This window comes from Limulus polyphemus, unplaced genomic scaffold, assembly GCF_000517525.1.
Source record: "Limulus polyphemus unplaced genomic scaffold, Limulus_polyphemus-2.1.2 Scaffold2779, whole genome shotgun sequence".
NCBI classification, from domain to species: Eukaryota; Metazoa; Arthropoda; class Merostomata; order Xiphosura; family Limulidae; genus Limulus; species Limulus polyphemus.
Window position 1 is genome coordinate 41,811 of NW_013668389.1, and position 18,389 is coordinate 60,199.

The 18,389-nt window shown below is 31.4% G+C and overlaps 1 protein-coding gene across 1 annotated transcript in view; it reads left to right on the plus strand.

The window, feature by feature from the left end:
* LOC106467886 (protein turtle homolog B-like) overlaps positions 1–18,389 on the plus strand; it is a 113,979-nt gene that overhangs the window by 38,596 nt on the left and 56,994 nt on the right. The window contains exons 5-7 of the mRNA XM_022396099.1: positions 5,607–5,735; positions 6,280–6,310; positions 7,697–7,800. Coding sequence (XP_022251807.1) covers positions 5,607–5,735; positions 6,280–6,310; positions 7,697–7,800 — 264 coding nt within the window. The remainder of the gene's footprint in view (positions 1–5,606; positions 5,736–6,279; positions 6,311–7,696; positions 7,801–18,389) is intronic.

The window sequence follows — 18,389 nt, forward strand, 5'->3', positions numbered from 1 at the left end:
CTTTGTTTTCTATGTGAAACATGTATAGCGAACCATTGATATGTTGAAAAGGTGACTTCGTAGTACAGGCGCGTGTTCTAACAACGTTAAGACGGCTTATCGACTTCTTGAGAAGAATTCTAAGAAGAAAGTAAACCTACAGACATCGGTCTTGTTTAACAAAATCTGTCTACAAGAAAATCTGTCACCAAAGTACACCAACATATGCATACATATATATATATACATGCATAGCTAATGTTTGTTGTTTCTTTATAAGTTGCAGTTTATAAAAAAACAAGAGGAAATCCTCAGTAGCCGCGACTGTAATTATATCTCAAATCGGCAAGAAATGGAGTTATGAGCTAAGCGTTTGTACTTGGTAAAAACATTCAGAGTCATTCTATGAGCCGCTATTCCACGTCTCATAAGCATCTACTGCGCTACTGTGGGGCTCTACATCTTGTATTAGTGACTACTGAAAGTTCCTCATCAGTGCTCCTTTAATCACATAAACTAGTAGAAATCACTTGAGACTAGATCAGGGGAATCAGCAATGAGTGAGAGTTCTTAGAAGCTGTAGTCACAGACCTTAAACAGGTTTTGCAGTGCAGCGGAAAATGGCACTTTATAGGAGCGATTTTCTGGGAGAAATTTAATTCTCGAACGTAGAACACAAGGAATGTAATACTATATCTTTAAATGTTATATCTCTCAGTACCAGGTAATCATTCGAAATATTTAGATCTGCGTTCCAGAAAATGGAACTCATGATACTGTTATATAACTCTTAGACATCATTTGGATGTTAGAAGCCTTCAGATGACGCCACTGATCTTTTTTCTTTCTTAGCGAATCAGAATTTATATGACATTATTAGTTAGTTTAAGAAAATCTGCGTTTATCAGATAGAGACAACGATTTAGTTATTATTTCATAACTTGTGAAAACTGCAATTTTTTTCAAATAAAGGTTTCAACATAGCGCCTATCAACAGGAAATATACACTTCTAACAAAGTTTTGAAGTCATAATGAATGTAAAAACTAACAGACATGTCTTTATATGACAATACTGCTTCAGAAAATTACAAAATAAAAACATAGAAAATAATAAAAAACATTGGATGTTTAGAAATATGTCATATATATAGTTTTGTTACTCGTTACTGAAAGCATTGAAAATTGTAAGAAAAAACACCAACACACTGTTAAAGCTGAAAATCTTCACCATAGACTAACAAAAGTTTATATTTCAGATCAATAACATCATTATCATCAATAACATCAATTATCATCTTTACCTTAACATGATTGGTGATATTTCAGTGTTAGTTTGATAATACATTTCCTATTGAGCAGTACAGATACAAGTTGCTTATTCGAGAAACGGTACATTTTATTATACATAAATTTACATAACTTTTTTATAATAAGTTATGCAATTTTTCGTGTTAGATCGTCTAGAAGAACACTAGTAAGTTTAGTGAGAGATTCAATAGTTTTGAAAATATTCTACGTAGCACCTTCACGAGAGTCTTTAGATAGTATTATTATGAAACATTATAATAGTATTGTTGATGCTCTGTAGTTATTTATTTTAAGAAATTGTTCCGTTCGTGATCAGAAAGTGGATCCATCTGGTGTTGATATAAAATAAAATATGCTAACAGAAGCATAACTAACATATTTGAAAATGTATATAATTCAAACTTCTACCCACTGAATGTATTTAATATTTTGTCTGATTTCTTTTTAAGACATTTAATAAAATACGAGTTGTTATTACAGGCTTCAAATACCATACTTATATTATTTGACCGAATATAATTGTCAGAAATAGTGATATCCTACAGTTAGTTACATCACTAGCATTTCAGGTTCGAGATTAGAAATATACTGTTATTATTATAATTTAAGTAGGTTGACGTATCATAATAAAACTCGTATAGATTCCTGCCAGTTAATGCTTAAGGTAAATGTATCTACAGTTTAAGGTAGGACTCCACCTCAGATTAGTAAATCTATACATATATATGCATAATATTAAAAAAAATATTGGCACGGTACAATTTCGGTTGGTAGTCATTCCTGTTCTTGAATGTGCATATAAATTCCATGGTGTACCAGTGTGTAGAGGTTATAAAGTTAAGCAGCTTCTGCATATAGCCATTTAGAGATTTTCTTCCAGTTGTTCATACACAAATACATATTGATAAAGTAGTAAATAAATGGAAAACCATCAAAAACGTTAATGTAGAATCTTCTCCCTCTCTGTCAAAATTAATCACCTCTGGTTCCACATGAATTTTGAAATGTGTTTGAAAGACAAACGATACACCTGACTCATATATGCTTTTAAAAATTCTAGAAATACTACTCAAATCATTTTGAAACTACCTAGTTCAAGAGATGATTTTTTTCTTTCCAATCTGTAAAAAATGTAACAATTTTTATGATAAAATTCTCCTAAGTTATAATTTTTTTTTGCTTCTAGTTGTCTATGGATTCTTGAGTAGAGTATTGAAATGTAACCTATATATGATGTGATAGCACACAAGCTGTTATTTCATCACCACTAGAACCTCCCTAAACACATTAATTATTTGAAATTTAAGTATGTTACTAAGTGAACTAACATTACAAACTCTTTCGTATTGTAACATGCGAGATAAAAGACACACTCATTGAGCCTGAAACACCTTGACGAAATGTGTTCAGTTGTTTATATATGTATATATTATACTATTTCATTACCTTTACTTAGTATATAATACACAACTCAAAAATACGTTAAAACAAGCTTCATTATATTGCGCATGTATATGTATAATAAGCTTCACTTATTGTAATCATGTTTTTTTTTACCTTTGACATGAATAGCTTATTTATACGAAATAAATTGACAATTTCAAGGAATATTATGAATATGCAATCTATACTTGAAATGTATTGAATTATTACTGCATTTAATTATGCTATATATATGTACTATATTATTGTTACGTCTCCGTTTATTAATTAACTTTCCGTAACTTCGTTCCGACGAAACTTTAACGACACAAGTCCTTACTTAATAAAACTGGTTTATTCTTTCCGAATAGAACTTTACAATACACTTAATTTCAATATTCGCGCTAAAAAAACACTATAACGAACGAACATTAACTTCAACAATACCCTGTGACTGCAGCTCAATTACTCACTACCTACACACACAATATTCTCCCGTCACGTTGTCACCCTCTTATATATACCAGACTACCCTATCTAGTAAATGCTAGGGCATTCGTGAAGGAACAAGATGGTTCTAGAAACTAGAGGGCGTGAGAATAGTCACGTGATCTCGATGACGCAACATTATATTTAACTAAATGCACTTCCACAAGTCCACAAAGGCGTTCTGTTTCAGGAGTAACCAAAATTAAGAGTAACAAATACTTTTATTTCTTGCTTTTGAAGTTTATATTTCATGTTGTGTTGTAGCCTATAGAGTGTATAATTCTTCTTGTGATTCATGCGACGTTTTACGCGTCCCTTATGCGAGGTCATTTTTGGGTCTACTGACTGAATGACAGACAACACGCTACTGTATAATAGTACTGTATAATAGTATAATAGTATTAAAAGTTACATTATGGTTTGTTAAATTTTACTTATTTATATCACAGCTTGTGATCTTTGAAATCTTAAACAAATAAAACTGTATTCTGTTGTATATGTTGTAACAAAATATGTTCAAAGTCACAATCTAACTTATATAAAAGCCAGTGTGTATTACATCACGTCACGCTTGATTTCTCGAAATAGTAGGAGCCATAAATGTCAAAATGCATTTATCCAGACAGAACTGATCGATTATTGTCTTCCAATTACGATTTTAGTGACGTCGGTGCAAAGTGCCGTGAGGGGGGTGCCGTGAAACCTTGTAAGTGTGGTGAGTGTTGGTATAATATGTCCTAAGATAAAGACGTAGTGTGGGATCACCTAGCCTAGAGCCAAGTACATAAAATGTATCATGAAAGTAAAAATATCGGTTCTCAATTTTGAATTTAAATCGTTTATGAATTAAGCTATTTTCTGTTATATTAACAACGTTTTTAATAAAAAACAAACCCCTTTAATCAACGGAGACTCTAAATTAAAAAAGATCAACAAACATTTTTCCAATTTTGTTGTTTACACATTTCATTTTATACTTTCAGTGCATAAACTAACAAGAATATTAGGTTATACTTTTGTTGCTAAGCAACATGACATAAAAACCATTGTTGGAACGTAGTGTTACCAAAACGCATTGTATTTTATATATATATTAGAAGTCGTCAATCTAACTGAGTTTTATCAATAATTATTCTGTGAATACGCCACGAATATGAAATTTGACATCATACCCCAATACATCTAGAAATTGGATAAGTAAGCCAAGCAAGGAGAAATAGTTAGTGTAATAAATATTTAAAATATACAGATAAATTAATTTAATATAACAATCCTATTGCCAGATTACAACTTAGATATAGCTAAAAAAAGACTTTTTTAATTAATACTATTTGATGAAAAGAGGTTTAATAAACGTTTTCTTTTCGCATTTTAGCACATAAACAGCATGATTGTGAAGTTTTAAACACATGTTTTCGGTCACTACTGTATGTGCTATCGCCATCAATAAAAATTGGTTTTCTTTTAGATGAAAAGCCAACAACACAATCAATATATTTTTTTCTGTGTTGTCGCCAACAAGCTACGAATAATATAAAAATAAAAGATCCATTTTCTTTTACTCTATTCCAGAGCTCATACTTTCAGATCTTCATGTACACAATTGAGAGTTTTTTAACACTAAAAATTCTTATTACAGTACAAAGGATTGAAGTTGCAATTAAATTGTACACTTTCTAAGAGCACAGCATTCTCGCTTGATATTTACTCTTAACTACCTATCGCTGTTTGCAAAACTTTGCATCAACATCATGAAGTGATATTTGTTTTCTAATGAATCAGATCCCTAGATTAGGCTGGTTTGAAAAATTTCTCACTCTTATTGGCACCATTAGCCTACGAAAAAAATCTAGAATTTAAGAACAAAAATATTTTCAGGAATAAGAGGCGTTGTTAGTGTTCTCAGGGGTGGGTGTGCCTTGAAGAGTCAATGGTCCGTTATTGTTCGTAATCTATGTTATAATTGATTCTAAAATTAGTGCACATAAAACACCATAAATGATAGAATCTTCTCTTGCAGTTCTGAGAAGCTTTCGAAGTAATTTGTCTTAACAGACTGATGAAATAGAGTACTTTTTGGCAAACGTAGAATACATTGGACTATGGAAACGATATTGATTAAACTGGAAACGACCATCTTACTTTAGAATTTTTTCTTAGCATGATTTATGAGTTTTCTTTGATCACTTTACTGTGGCTGGGGCATGTCATTGGTATTGGCGTATGTTGAAATGAAAGATGAAACATTGTTCGCTGCCGACTTAATCAATTAGCTTTCCTTCTATTAACAGTACTTTTATCATCAAATGAAATTAAGCAAAACGTAAGCGAAATTGGTAAAAAGTAAAAACTAAAGTAAGTTACTTGTAATACCATGAAAACCAATAAATCGTTTTTACTGTTCTAGAGGATGACGACAACACTGCTGTGATTACTCCAATGGTACTGGTTGTAATTGTTGTGGCTACTATATTGATGGCAGTGACAGTAGGCGTTATAATCATCATAAAAATGAGAAGAAAAAGAGGCATGCAAGGTACAGAAAAAACTTTCTTCTTGTATTTTAATTGGAAAAATATTGTATTAATGTTAATATCTAGAGGCCTGTTTTTTGTAGAAACTGAACGTTAGGTACTAGTCGCACTCAGACATTTATATTATGAATAACAAATAAAAATGTAGTTGATTTTATAATTTTTGCTATTTTAGTTTAAAAAGAGTTTCCACTAGTAAAGTAGGATAAAAGTTTAAGAAACTAGCATTTATTGTCCACATTAGACGCCCCCCAGTAGCACAGCGGTATGTCTGCGGACTTACAACGCTTGAAACCGGGTTTCGATACCTGTGGTGGGCAGAGCACAGATAGACCATTGTGTAGCTTTGTGCTTAATTACAAACAAACCACCATAGACAATGACAGGAAATTAAAATTGATATAACGTATGGAAACTGCTTTCATTGTATACATTATGTATATGCTGAAAAACTATAGAAAAGTGAATTGTATGTCTTCAGCCATATGTTAATTTTTTACGTTTGTCACTGGGATTTATGATTTTGTTTTCGTTTTTTCAATAAAGCTGCCCATCAACAAGAAAAAAATGACGAAATGTAAGTAGTTATCTTAAGCGATTGAATGTGAAATGTTCTTTTCAAAATCAATATGTGTCTTTGTTTGATGAAGAATGTAAGAATAGGTTTCAGAATTCATCATATAAATTTCTTTATAGTTTCAACCATTAGTTATGTAACTGGCTAAAACAATTTATAAGATAAACAATCTTCATAAATCTTTTATTTTATAAACGACTGAAATTTTTGAGAGTTCTACAAACATCAACAACAATAGCAAGAAAATCGACAAACATTAGTTTTAAAATTACTGTTGTTTTGTTATGAGATTATACAGACGTTAAAACGACTTAGCATATTCTAAAACAAACGGATAATGATTATGATATGCATAACTAGGGAGCTATTTTAGTCAGGAGTTTTAAATTTCAATCGAACATTTGATTTTAAAGTTACTTTGTACATAAATTTTGTTGTCATTTATCGCCACAAATTTATACTTGATTGTCAGACAAATAAACAAGTTTCAGAATATTTCATATTTGGCCTAAATCTGCATATTAAGTTAATGAATTTCCTTTTCAATTGCAATAAACAATAATGTAGGTAGCTGTGTTCAGTCCTTCTAGATATATAGTAAACAACAATAATGTAGTTAGCTGTGTTCAGTCCTTCTAGATATATAGTAAACAACAATAATGTAGATAGTTGTGTTCAGTCCTTCTAGATATATAGTAGACAACAATAATGTAGGCATCTGTGTTCAGTCCTTCTAGATATATGGTAAACAACAATAATGTAGGTAGCTGTGTTCAGTCCTTCTAGATATATAGTAAACAACAATAATGTAGATAGTTGTGTTCAGTCCTTCTAGATATATAGTAGACAACAATAATGTAGGCAGCTGTGTTCAATCGTTCTAGATATATAGTAAACAACAATAATGTAAGTAGTTGTGTTCAGTCATTCTAGATATATAGTAAACAACAATAATGTAAGTAGCTGTGTTCAGTCCTTCTAGATATATAGTAAACAACAATAATGTAGGCAGCTGTGTTCAATCGTTCTAGATATATAGTAAACAACAATAATGTAGGTAGTTGTGTTCAGTCCTTCTAGATATATAGTAAACAACAATAATGTAGGTAGCTGTGTTCAGTCCTTCTAGATATATAGTAAAGAACACAATTTGTGAAGACGACACATTTAAGTATATTATTTTCTTATGACATTGTACCTTAAATTTCTATCATCAAAAAACGTCTTTGCTTTAACATAGATTGCTTCTCTAGCAAGAAAAGTAGTTCTATAATATCAAGTTATTATGAGTACGTTTCTATGGCAATATATAACTCAAATGCTGTTTAAATGTATTCTTAAAAACTATCTTCATTAAACATTCTTATGATTTTCTCCATATTTCAGATCTGATATAGCCTACAACAAAAGTACGGACATTGCCTCAGAACAAAATGATATGGGACCAGACATCATTCCAGATAAACTGATAGCCAGAGTGTTCTGTGAAGGTAATGTTAGGATATATATATATATATGTGTGAGAAAGTAATGTCAGAATGTATGTGTATATATGTATATATATTATTCACTTTGACTTAACAAAAGTTTCGATTGAAATACATAGGATGATATTATCGATTTATTTCTGTTAAGATTATGATGTCTGTTTATATTTTTTATTGTAATGTAACTACTATTTTCTTCGTCATTGACTTTATAAATAAGTTTCATCTCGAGTCAGAAAACGTGATTAAAATTATATTTATTTCACAATAATTTTTATTAATATATTTTTCTCTATTTGTTTTGCAGGATGTTAGTTAAGATGTTAAGACGGAATGTCCTTTTGAATATTTCCAACGACTGAATTAATGTTAGGTATACATGTATTATCTTTTATGATATCATGGGAAGACCCAAATTTTGATGATCTCTTAAGCCTTTTCACGTTCACTGAATTATTTTTTGGCATATTCTACGTGACCAATATGTGGTATCTTTTCACTAAAATAACCACATAGAATACACATGAAATATGGGATTGGTGAATTTATTTTATCTCCTTTTTCTTATTAATTAAATTTAATCACAAAGGTGTGGAAAAAGGTGCGACCAAAAGAGGATTGAGCGTGCGACTTAAAGAAATGACAAGAATTTTACTACAATTATTTTTTCATTACTTAGCTAGGCTGCGGTTTTTGTTCAACTTCATTGATAAAACGAAATACACGGCCTGGCTAGCTAATGAATGAATATTTGCTGTAAATTTTTTATCAATGCTATAAGTGTAGCTACCAATTTGGCCGCAAATTTTGATTTCATTCCTTTAAGTAGCACGCTCAATCCTCTTTTGGCTGCACTCTTTTTCACACCTAAGGTGTTTTTGAATAGATATCATGACTTTTTGTCAATAGACATCAACAAACCAAAGCAAGTAAGAAAAAGTGACATATATTTAGACCAATAAATACAATAACGTAACAGAAAAATGAAGATACTAGGGACGAATGTTTAACAGAAAGAACAGTGATAACATAGTAGACTATAATAGAAGCAAAAGTAGTTATCCTCTCACTTGCCATGCACACCGCCAAAGGGCACCGCAAGTGTCAACCTCAGGCAATGGGAGGAGACAATGATGATGACCAGAGACGATGACGTCATAGTTCTACAAGTGCCATCAGTGGGCGAAGTTACTAGACCACTATGACAGGAGGACATGACTTCTGAGACCATGATGTCCACGAAGTGGAACCACTATCATGATGAGATCACCATAGATTTCTCAACATGTACTTAATGGCTAGATTTAATTAAATGTAAAACTGTTATTGGTTTAACATAATAAAAAATTCTCGACACAATATTTGTCTTTAACATTTTATTTGTTTGCAGTGGTAATAAGCATAATATATAGAATATTGTCCACACACAGACGAATATGGTTCTTGCAGTACTTTTTAGTTGTAAATCCACATTCGAAAGTTCTTCTTGATGAATTTTCTTATGTAGTGATTATGTGGAGGCTTATGATTCGAATTGACGATGTACAATTGTTTTTCTGCATCGTCGGGTAGTTGATCACTGGTAAACGCACCCCAAGCCTCTTTTATGACCAAAACTTTTTCAATTTCTAAATTTCCCCGTTTTTCCAAGTTAAAATGTGAATTTCCAACAAATACATTTGGTGTAAGACCAAAGGCAAAGAGTGTGTATCCTCCCGAGTATTCATCATATCCTATATCAATTCCTTGATCTTTAAACTGTTTTCTTGTTCCACTAAATAATGTTTTGTAGCTTCGTGCACATTGATCATAAAAAATGGGTTGTAAAGGTCGAGCAAGAATCTGTTTTTCATCCACATTGATTGCCTCGAAATTTATACTATAATGTTTGAAATTGTACGAATTTTTCTACCAAGATTCATTGAATGCATCATTATCACTGCATCCTATAGCTTGACGTGTAGGTACAAGACCTAAAAACACATTATCGATAGATGCTTGTAAGTTCCCTGTGGAATTGAAAACGATTTGCACACTATATTTTTTAAAGGACAGAAAGACTGATGGACTGATCTTGACTTGTCCAGCATTGATTGAAACGTGTTGTAGTAAAAGTTTGAGTCCCAATTCATTGTTTGACATAAGACAAAACGAATTTTCACTTCATACAAGTGGGAGTTTTAAACTTACACCATTAGGCAAGAACTTGTTCTGTAAAAAAATATCCGATTGTAGACGACCGATCGTGTTAACTGTTTTGCTACTACATGTACTTATGTGTCGATCTTTGATTCCATCGTTCTCACCATAATTAAAATCGAGATCGTCAAAATTACCAGCTGTGTTTCTTATCCACATAGACGATGTCAAATGATTTATCTTAGCTTCTACATTATAACTCAGTAAAGTTTCTATGTAGGCATTATACGCACAAAGATTGTAAAATGAAAAATTAGCTGGTCATTTAGATGTACATCCATTTGAGAAAATAGAGAATGAAGCAACAGGTTGACAGCTACAAAGATATATATCATCATCAATTTTATGTTGGTTCCATTAGGCATGATAATCTTTGCCTTTACATGAAGATATGATAGTGCCAAATCTAAATATTCATCTCCTGGTCACAATATAAAAGGTTCAATGAGTCCTTTGTTTGTCACTGAAGATAGAGGATAGTATTCGGTCCACTGACCTTCGTCAATCACAGTTTGTGTGGAAAGGCGAGAAAATAAGTCTAGCTGAGACTTTTTACACTGACAGAATCTTCAAATCCAAGTTTCACTTATAGTACAGGATCCAGTGTTATAGTGGCTCTATCATTGATGTTCATGCTTAATTTTTGGTGAACAAATCGTAAGTAAATATAAGTTCGTTGTCAGTTTAGGAAATGATTCTATACTTGGCTTAAGATTATAATTAAATCTTCAGGTTCTTTGTAATGAAATGGTCTAATAATTTATTATGGTAGCAGAGTGAGAACCTGAAAATTAAGATAATCATCCTGAACATCAGGCACGTTATGCCAGCTATGTGGGTACAATAGTTTAATCAAGGCTACTTCCGACAAACCATCAAGGTAGATAGATATTAAAATACCAGTGATATAGTTTGTAAGAGAATTATTAGCAAAATAATAATGTTAAAATAGAACTGTTACTAGGTAATGTCACATACGTCCATGTTGAATTTCGAGAAATAGAGTTATGCACATCATTTTATGACGACGAGCGATTCAGATCTGTATGAGGGACCTAGCTATTGGATGTATCAGGTTATCCTTTCCATTTTACAAAATATTGTTTGTTTTCACCCCTTACTCAGCTCACATAATATTTATTCTATAGCATAGACGACATTAGAATACTTTATAACTCTTTGTAGTTCAGATTTGTAAAAAAATTCATTTAATTTTTCTCTGAGATAGTCTTGCAGTTTATACACTGGTGGTTTTCTCTCTATTCTCGAGTAAATCGTAAATATTTCATTTGTCCATCCAGGCATATAGCCTTTTCTAGATTGATGCTTCACTTTGCTAATACATACTTGATTCCTAATTTGAACTGATATTTTACTTTAGTTGATGGGTTGTAAAGTGTTTTCCACACCACAGGCTAGTTAGAGTGATCAACATTTTAATGCTGTGATGATACAACTGATTATAGGCACTGCCCAGATTTTTCAGAATAGTGATATATTTATAAGTTCCATTATGATTAAAAAAGCGCCATATTCTAGTTTTAATAGTATGATTAAGTATTTCTACTATATAGAGGCTTTTGTTTTATTATGTATAGTAACGAAGTGAATGTCTTGTTCCTTGAGATAGTGTTGAAACAGATGATTGGTAAATTCTGTTCCAGCATTGGTATGAAGTTTACAAGGTTTTCGACCCAACTTTAAAATATGTTTTAAATATCTTACAAGTGTTGTTCCTTTCTTATCCTTGAGTGGAACAACTCATGCATATTTAGAAAACACGTCGATACACGTGAGTAAATACTTAAACTGATTGTTATATTGACTTAGGTTAAAGAACGCCAAATCAGCCTGCCATTGTTCATCAATCACTGAAATGATCACTTGGTTTCCCGAAAACTTATGTCTTTCTGGTTTGTGTAGAGTGTATGTATACTGAAGACTTAACCAGTCTTTGATCTGTTTTAGACTGATGGATACCAGTGTTTTCACAGATATAAATGAAGGCTGTACTTGACTAAAACAAGCAAATTTTGTAGGGTTATAATATATAGATTTTAGAGTTTTATTAGACATTATATTATATTTTATCTGCTTTTATTTAGTTATTTACCATCACCTTTGTCTCTAAAAGTAGACATTATTTGACTTTTACAACAGATGATATTAATTCTTAGATGGCTCAAAATATTACTGAGCTTAAAAGGCATGTAACAGCCCATGACGACAGTCAAGAACAAGAGAATAAACAATACAATACTACTTTATTAAAAATGATCCTTCTAGATAAAATACATTTAGGTATTTTATCATGTGTATCATGTTTCATATACTTCCATCTGTCTGCATTTCCAACAACTTATTGGGGAATATTCATATCTGACAATCATTATGCAAATTCTTTTCAACCTGTAGGGTTAAAATTCTTTCATTTTTGTAGTACGTCGTTGATTAGGTCGATTATTTTCTGTTTGGGTTTGCTATTTCACTAATCACTAACTCTTCACGATCATTCCGCATTATATCCCCACAAGAACAAGTTTAATAGAATTTCATCTTTCGTTTTATATTACTCGGAAAAAATGTTGATGATCTCTAAATTTCCATGAGTCGGCCATTCCATTTTAATTTTAAGGGGTTCCATGGCTTGTGAATAAAAGGTCTGATGACGTTGTTGCAGTTGGTTTATAATCTTTGTTTTATAGTCTATGGATAAAGGATCATTTTCTATTATTGAACTCATATCATTCATTATCTATAGACTTTAATACTGTATGCATTGGTCTTTTATAATCAGTGGATTGATAAAGAGAATGTACCAGTTCCATTTTACTATATTTCCTAAATTACAATAGCTTTACGAATAGCCCATCCACCAAATTATGAAAGTATGGATGCTACAATAATAGTCAAACCCTTCTTTCTGTATTGGCAAGTTTCTTTTCTGTTTAACTGATGCTTTCTTGACAGCCAATTATCTAAATAATAATTTGTATCATCGAAGTTTTTGCTTCTGTATGTTCATCATGGGAGCATTACTCTTTAAAACATATTTACAAATATACACGATTAACTCATTTTTAGCTTTAGCAATTGTTCCTTTAATCTGTTTTCGAGCTGCTTGAGGTAATGCATGGAGCAACTCTTTATGTTGTTTAACTCTAAATGATGATCAAATGAAATGAGATATTGTATATGCAACATATAAAAACTGTTTATTTATTCATCTACTTTTTACAATATAGTGATAATAATTGTTAATATGAAATAGACAGAACAGAGTTGAATTTGTAAGTTGACTGTGACAGGGAGTTTTCAGCAGACTTCTCAATATCTCGACTTTCTCTCTCCCCTTTGTATAAATGATGATAAAGTTCTCTCTCAACAATCTAGCCACACTCCTCAGGTCGATGCTACCAGATGCATATGGAATGGGATGAATGAATAGGGTCACCCATTTGCACTGATGACAGTTAGTATCTGAAAGACATTCACTCGAAAATGGTTGTTTAAACAAAAAGACATGTATAAAACCTGTGAATAGACCAGTTCTTTAAATACGTATGGTCCATCCTCCAGATAAAATCCTTTTAGTTCTATTACTGCCACATTCATGATAACAAATGAATATATATTCAGTGAAACATCAGGTTTGACTTACTATGATATGTAAACTATAGCTTTATCTTCAGGAAAAGGTCCCGCCCATTTGTGGATCTGTTCAGGGGTTTGTGGTTTCAAATTGGCGTGTAACTAACTAGCATGCGGAAACGTTTATCTTTCTAAAAAATAGAACTGAAATTTGTCTCTGATATTCTGGAACAATATAATGTATTGAGAATTTGAACTAATATTATGCATTTATCTACCTTAATGAAATAGACTTTGTTCAATATAAAATAAAACTGATAAATACAAATGGTGATTTCTATGTGTAAAAAGTTGCGACACTCGTTTATTTTCTCCACTTTCACTCATAACATCATCAATGACAAAAATATTTAGTTTATCATACCATAAATAATCAATAAACTTTTTAGGTAATCCTTCCACAAATTGAATGTTGGGGATAATTTGCATTAGTTTTCTATACAGGGTTGAAATTCACCATAAAACCAAATGATATTTGCTCAAATAGGATGAATAACTTTATGATGATAAGTTACAACTTTTCTTACAAACTGATTTACCACTTCCTTTTGGACCTGACACTAAACACGTAAAAGGGTGTCATAGGCAGTTATTTATTTCAAACTCTCATGAGAAATTAATGAAACAAGACTCACCTTATATAGATCATGTTTGAGTGCACTTTGGATCTGCCCTAAGGCACCGCACATGCCCTCTTTTCAGTCCATAGATCATAGCAAGAAGTTAATTTCATTAGATGAAAAATGTATATCCATATGGAAGGGTGTTAAGTCTGGAAAGATGTGTCATTTGGTGTAAACTGGAGGATAGTTCTTCTTGTCTTCCTTGTTGTGAATGGTCTGAGTATTTAATCTCTACAAATCTTCTTATCTTCTTAGAAGGGGCTGAAAAGGACTGAATATATATATGTTATTTTACACTTCATTGAGAAGTTAAATTGTTTGCTGTTGGTAAATTGAGGGTAAAACTTCCAATTTTTCAACAAGACTTTCTGTCATTGCATAAGTATCCATTGTTTTTGAGACTACCACTGACCCATGATGTAATATAGTGACTGTCTAGCTCGTCTGTAAACTCGCCAAGATAATACCTTAGGGGTGGATCATTAGATCCATCTGAAATGCGGACAATACTGTCTGTATTATTATACAATAAAGACGAACCTAACTTCTTTGGTGTATGATATAATTTCAGATAAGCATATGCTGTTCTGAAAATGGCCAAAAATATGTTGGTTGGATGTTTCTGGGGCAGATATTCATATTTATATTTCCAATGAAGAGCTATTATTTCTTCATTAATCAGCATAACATCTGTTATCATTTTAGTATTATCATTCGTTAAGGAGTGATAACTTTTAACCAGTGTTACATAGGTATGTTTCAGTTTGTCCTCAGACATACCCCAAAGTCCCCAGAAAGAACTGAAGCATAATTTTGCAACTGGCCTTTTTCCTGGATTAAATACTAATAGCCATTGGAAGCAAAGGTCATTGCTATTATTATTTATAGCAATAATTGATAGTTTTAAAGGAAATCAAGACTAATATTTGATAATTTGTAACACTGCCTACAGGCAATTTCAGTGTCATAACTTCAATTTTGAAAGACTCAAGTAAAGTTATATCTTTTTTTATTTAATTGACTATTTGATGTTGGATAAAATCATTTCAGGTGAAAAAGTTCCTTATTTTGCATACAAGTTCTTATCAGTTTATCCAAATGATTTGAATAAATACATACCCCTAACTTTATCTCTATTGTTTAAATGATTTGTTGTGTCATCCAGTATGATCTGAATATTCTTATTAAGAGTGTCCATAATATTTGTAACTCCATATTATTTAGGATTAATTGATATGTTGTATGTTGTAGCATCTGCATTATACTTTTTAATTGTCGTGATTGTTGACTTTCTAACAATAAAATATCTCGGTATTAAATGTAGGGACATTTGGCATATACCTGTAAATGACTGCCAGGTTTTATAAAGATCACAATTAAGTACATTAACATTCTGTGACTTGTTGGTGATCAATTTGAACAATAAATGGATAGCACAAATCCACTTGTTTTAAAATAACATGTCCAAAAACAAGTCAAATGTATGTACAAAAAAATCCGTTACACTATTGTTTATCATAGTTGAATCCAGTTACTTTAGAACCCAATTGACCAGACGAAATATTTCTTCTCTACTTTGTTATCACAATAAAATCAGTGATAAATTCACTTAGATTACCCCGTGGTTTACCACAGTTGTATCCAGAGCTTTCAATAATTCTCTTTTAAATCAAAAGTCCACACAGGCTGCTTCGGTTACTTTAGAACCTGCTTTGACAAGAGAATATATTCTCCTCTATCTCTGTTATTACAATACAAGCTTTGAAACTCACTTTAGAAATTGCACATTATGGCTAAACTCACACCTAGTCCACTTTTGCTATCACTATTACTAATGTACTTACTTTATTAACTTGGTCGCCTATATATATATATATATATATATATATATATATATATTGCCCGACCTAGGCCTAGATCTTCCTGTAAACTACTAGACATTATGGTGTAATAATACAAACTCAAAGCAATGAGAAAAATTCTGAAGGTTCGAGTAACGTGGCGTCTGTTCATAACAACTGAACTACACAAAAAATGATTCGTAAGCAATTACATAAGTAAACTTGATATAACTAGCTCTTCTAAAAATAATTTACTTTAATGCTCGTATAATATAAACCAAGCAATAGTCTCATATTAAATTTAAATGAAACAGACATGTATATCTATCAAAGACATAAAATTGTATTAATAAATATAATTCTACAGTGGAAATTAAATCAGATATGCCAATTATGTATAAGTAGTGAAACTTACCTCTTCTTCCTCACTAGATGAGATTTTGACACCTCGGGAAGTTTGCATACCTTTATCACAGGGTGTCAGTTACAGAACGAAGTAGATGAGAACATTTTGTATATAAGTATAGAAAATCATATTAATCAACATAAATGAAATGAAATCAACTTACAGTAATCAGAGTCTTTTCAACAGTTAGTAAATTTAGCCTCATTTTAGACATGCATTTATTTCTAATCCATTGCGATCACCACAGCTGATAAATACTGGGACCATATTTTACGGTATAAGTATACAGATTATCTATATCGAAATAGCTGTGTAACAGTACTAGTTTCATTTAGTTCAGAAATATGTTCAAAAATCATATTTTCGTCAGATGAGTTGTCGATGTTTATCACTTGTAGAACTATAAGACAACACAATTGCAATATTGTTGAATTCAAAGTGAATGTAGACTGATTTGAATGCCAATTATATAAGGACGATCTTCCCAGATTTGACTGTATATTGCAAAATAGACTTGGCCAATTCAGAAGTGACCTTTTTTTCAGTAGTCGTATGTATGTCATCGATCTATTGTATTGCTATGCAGCATATATTGCTGATATATAGCAACTCTGAACTTAGATGTTACTTGTAGCATTGTTTCATATTTGTTTCATATCGCCCCAGATATCTTTTACTACATATGACACAAGGTTTTAGTGTTTATATTCAAAATTTTATTATGCTACTTTTGTTTATGTTATACCAATTAAAATAGGATAGTATCTTATCTAATAATCCATATTGTATTAGTATACATGTTTTAAGTTCTTATTTTTAAAAAGGAATATTAAAAAAATCCTGAAAATTAAATAGTGTGACCCAAGTGAAAAATTTTGTCTTGACATGTCATCATCCCTATTTTATCCATCCCCCCTCAAAAATGTACGAAATTAAAAGTAAATTACTCTCTATAAAATCTTTATTGCTCAGAGAAACCATAATTTGTATAGTCTTCAATTTTGTTTGGTTACAAAGCTATCAAATAGAAAATCAGTCCCCTCCTGCCATACCCACCTGTCACATCCTCTCTTTCACAATTCGTTGATAGTTCTCTCTTACGTTTCATTATATGTTACCTTAACCAATAGAAGGCCAAAGTTTCATCTATCAAGTGACTTAATGTATAACAGAGTACAAGCTTCGTTCCCATAGGAAAGTTAATAGCTAGCTTGGATGAATTTGTAACGGCTCTTGTCGCATAGCTAGAAAATGAGAATAAGTTTGAGAGTTAGGGGAAATTGTCTACTCTTTGCATGTTATTAGTCTATGTTTTTGGTGCATTATTTAATTAAATCAAAATTATTAAATGCATTACTATTAGTTAACTCTCTTCAAAACCCGATGGCAAGAAAAAAGAAAATGGGTAAGTATTTTTTCTTGTTTTTCATAGTTGTTCTTTATTTATTATTATAAAACTAACTATAATTTCATGGGTAATGTAATTCGGTAGCATAACGTGAGCTGCACATTCTTTACAACTTTTTATGGCACCAAAAGTAGTTTTATACACATTTAAAAGGGTAATAAAACAATAAAATTTAATTATAAATAGATGTATCACATTATGAACTTAGAGTTACTTAGGATAAACGAATGTATTTTTATGTTACAATTTGAAGTCATTCTAGAAAGAGAAAAAGCTAATTTAAGTTAATTTCGATATTTTTTGGTGGTTACGAGGTCGGTCGAATTGACCGATTCCGTTTCGAGATAGAGTAGAGAAAATAACAGATAAGCTATATATTTTACTGAATAAAAACGTTTGAAATTCATATAAGAAGTTTTAGGGATTACACAAAGGAAATTTGAGATTTTTGAGATGAGGAAAAG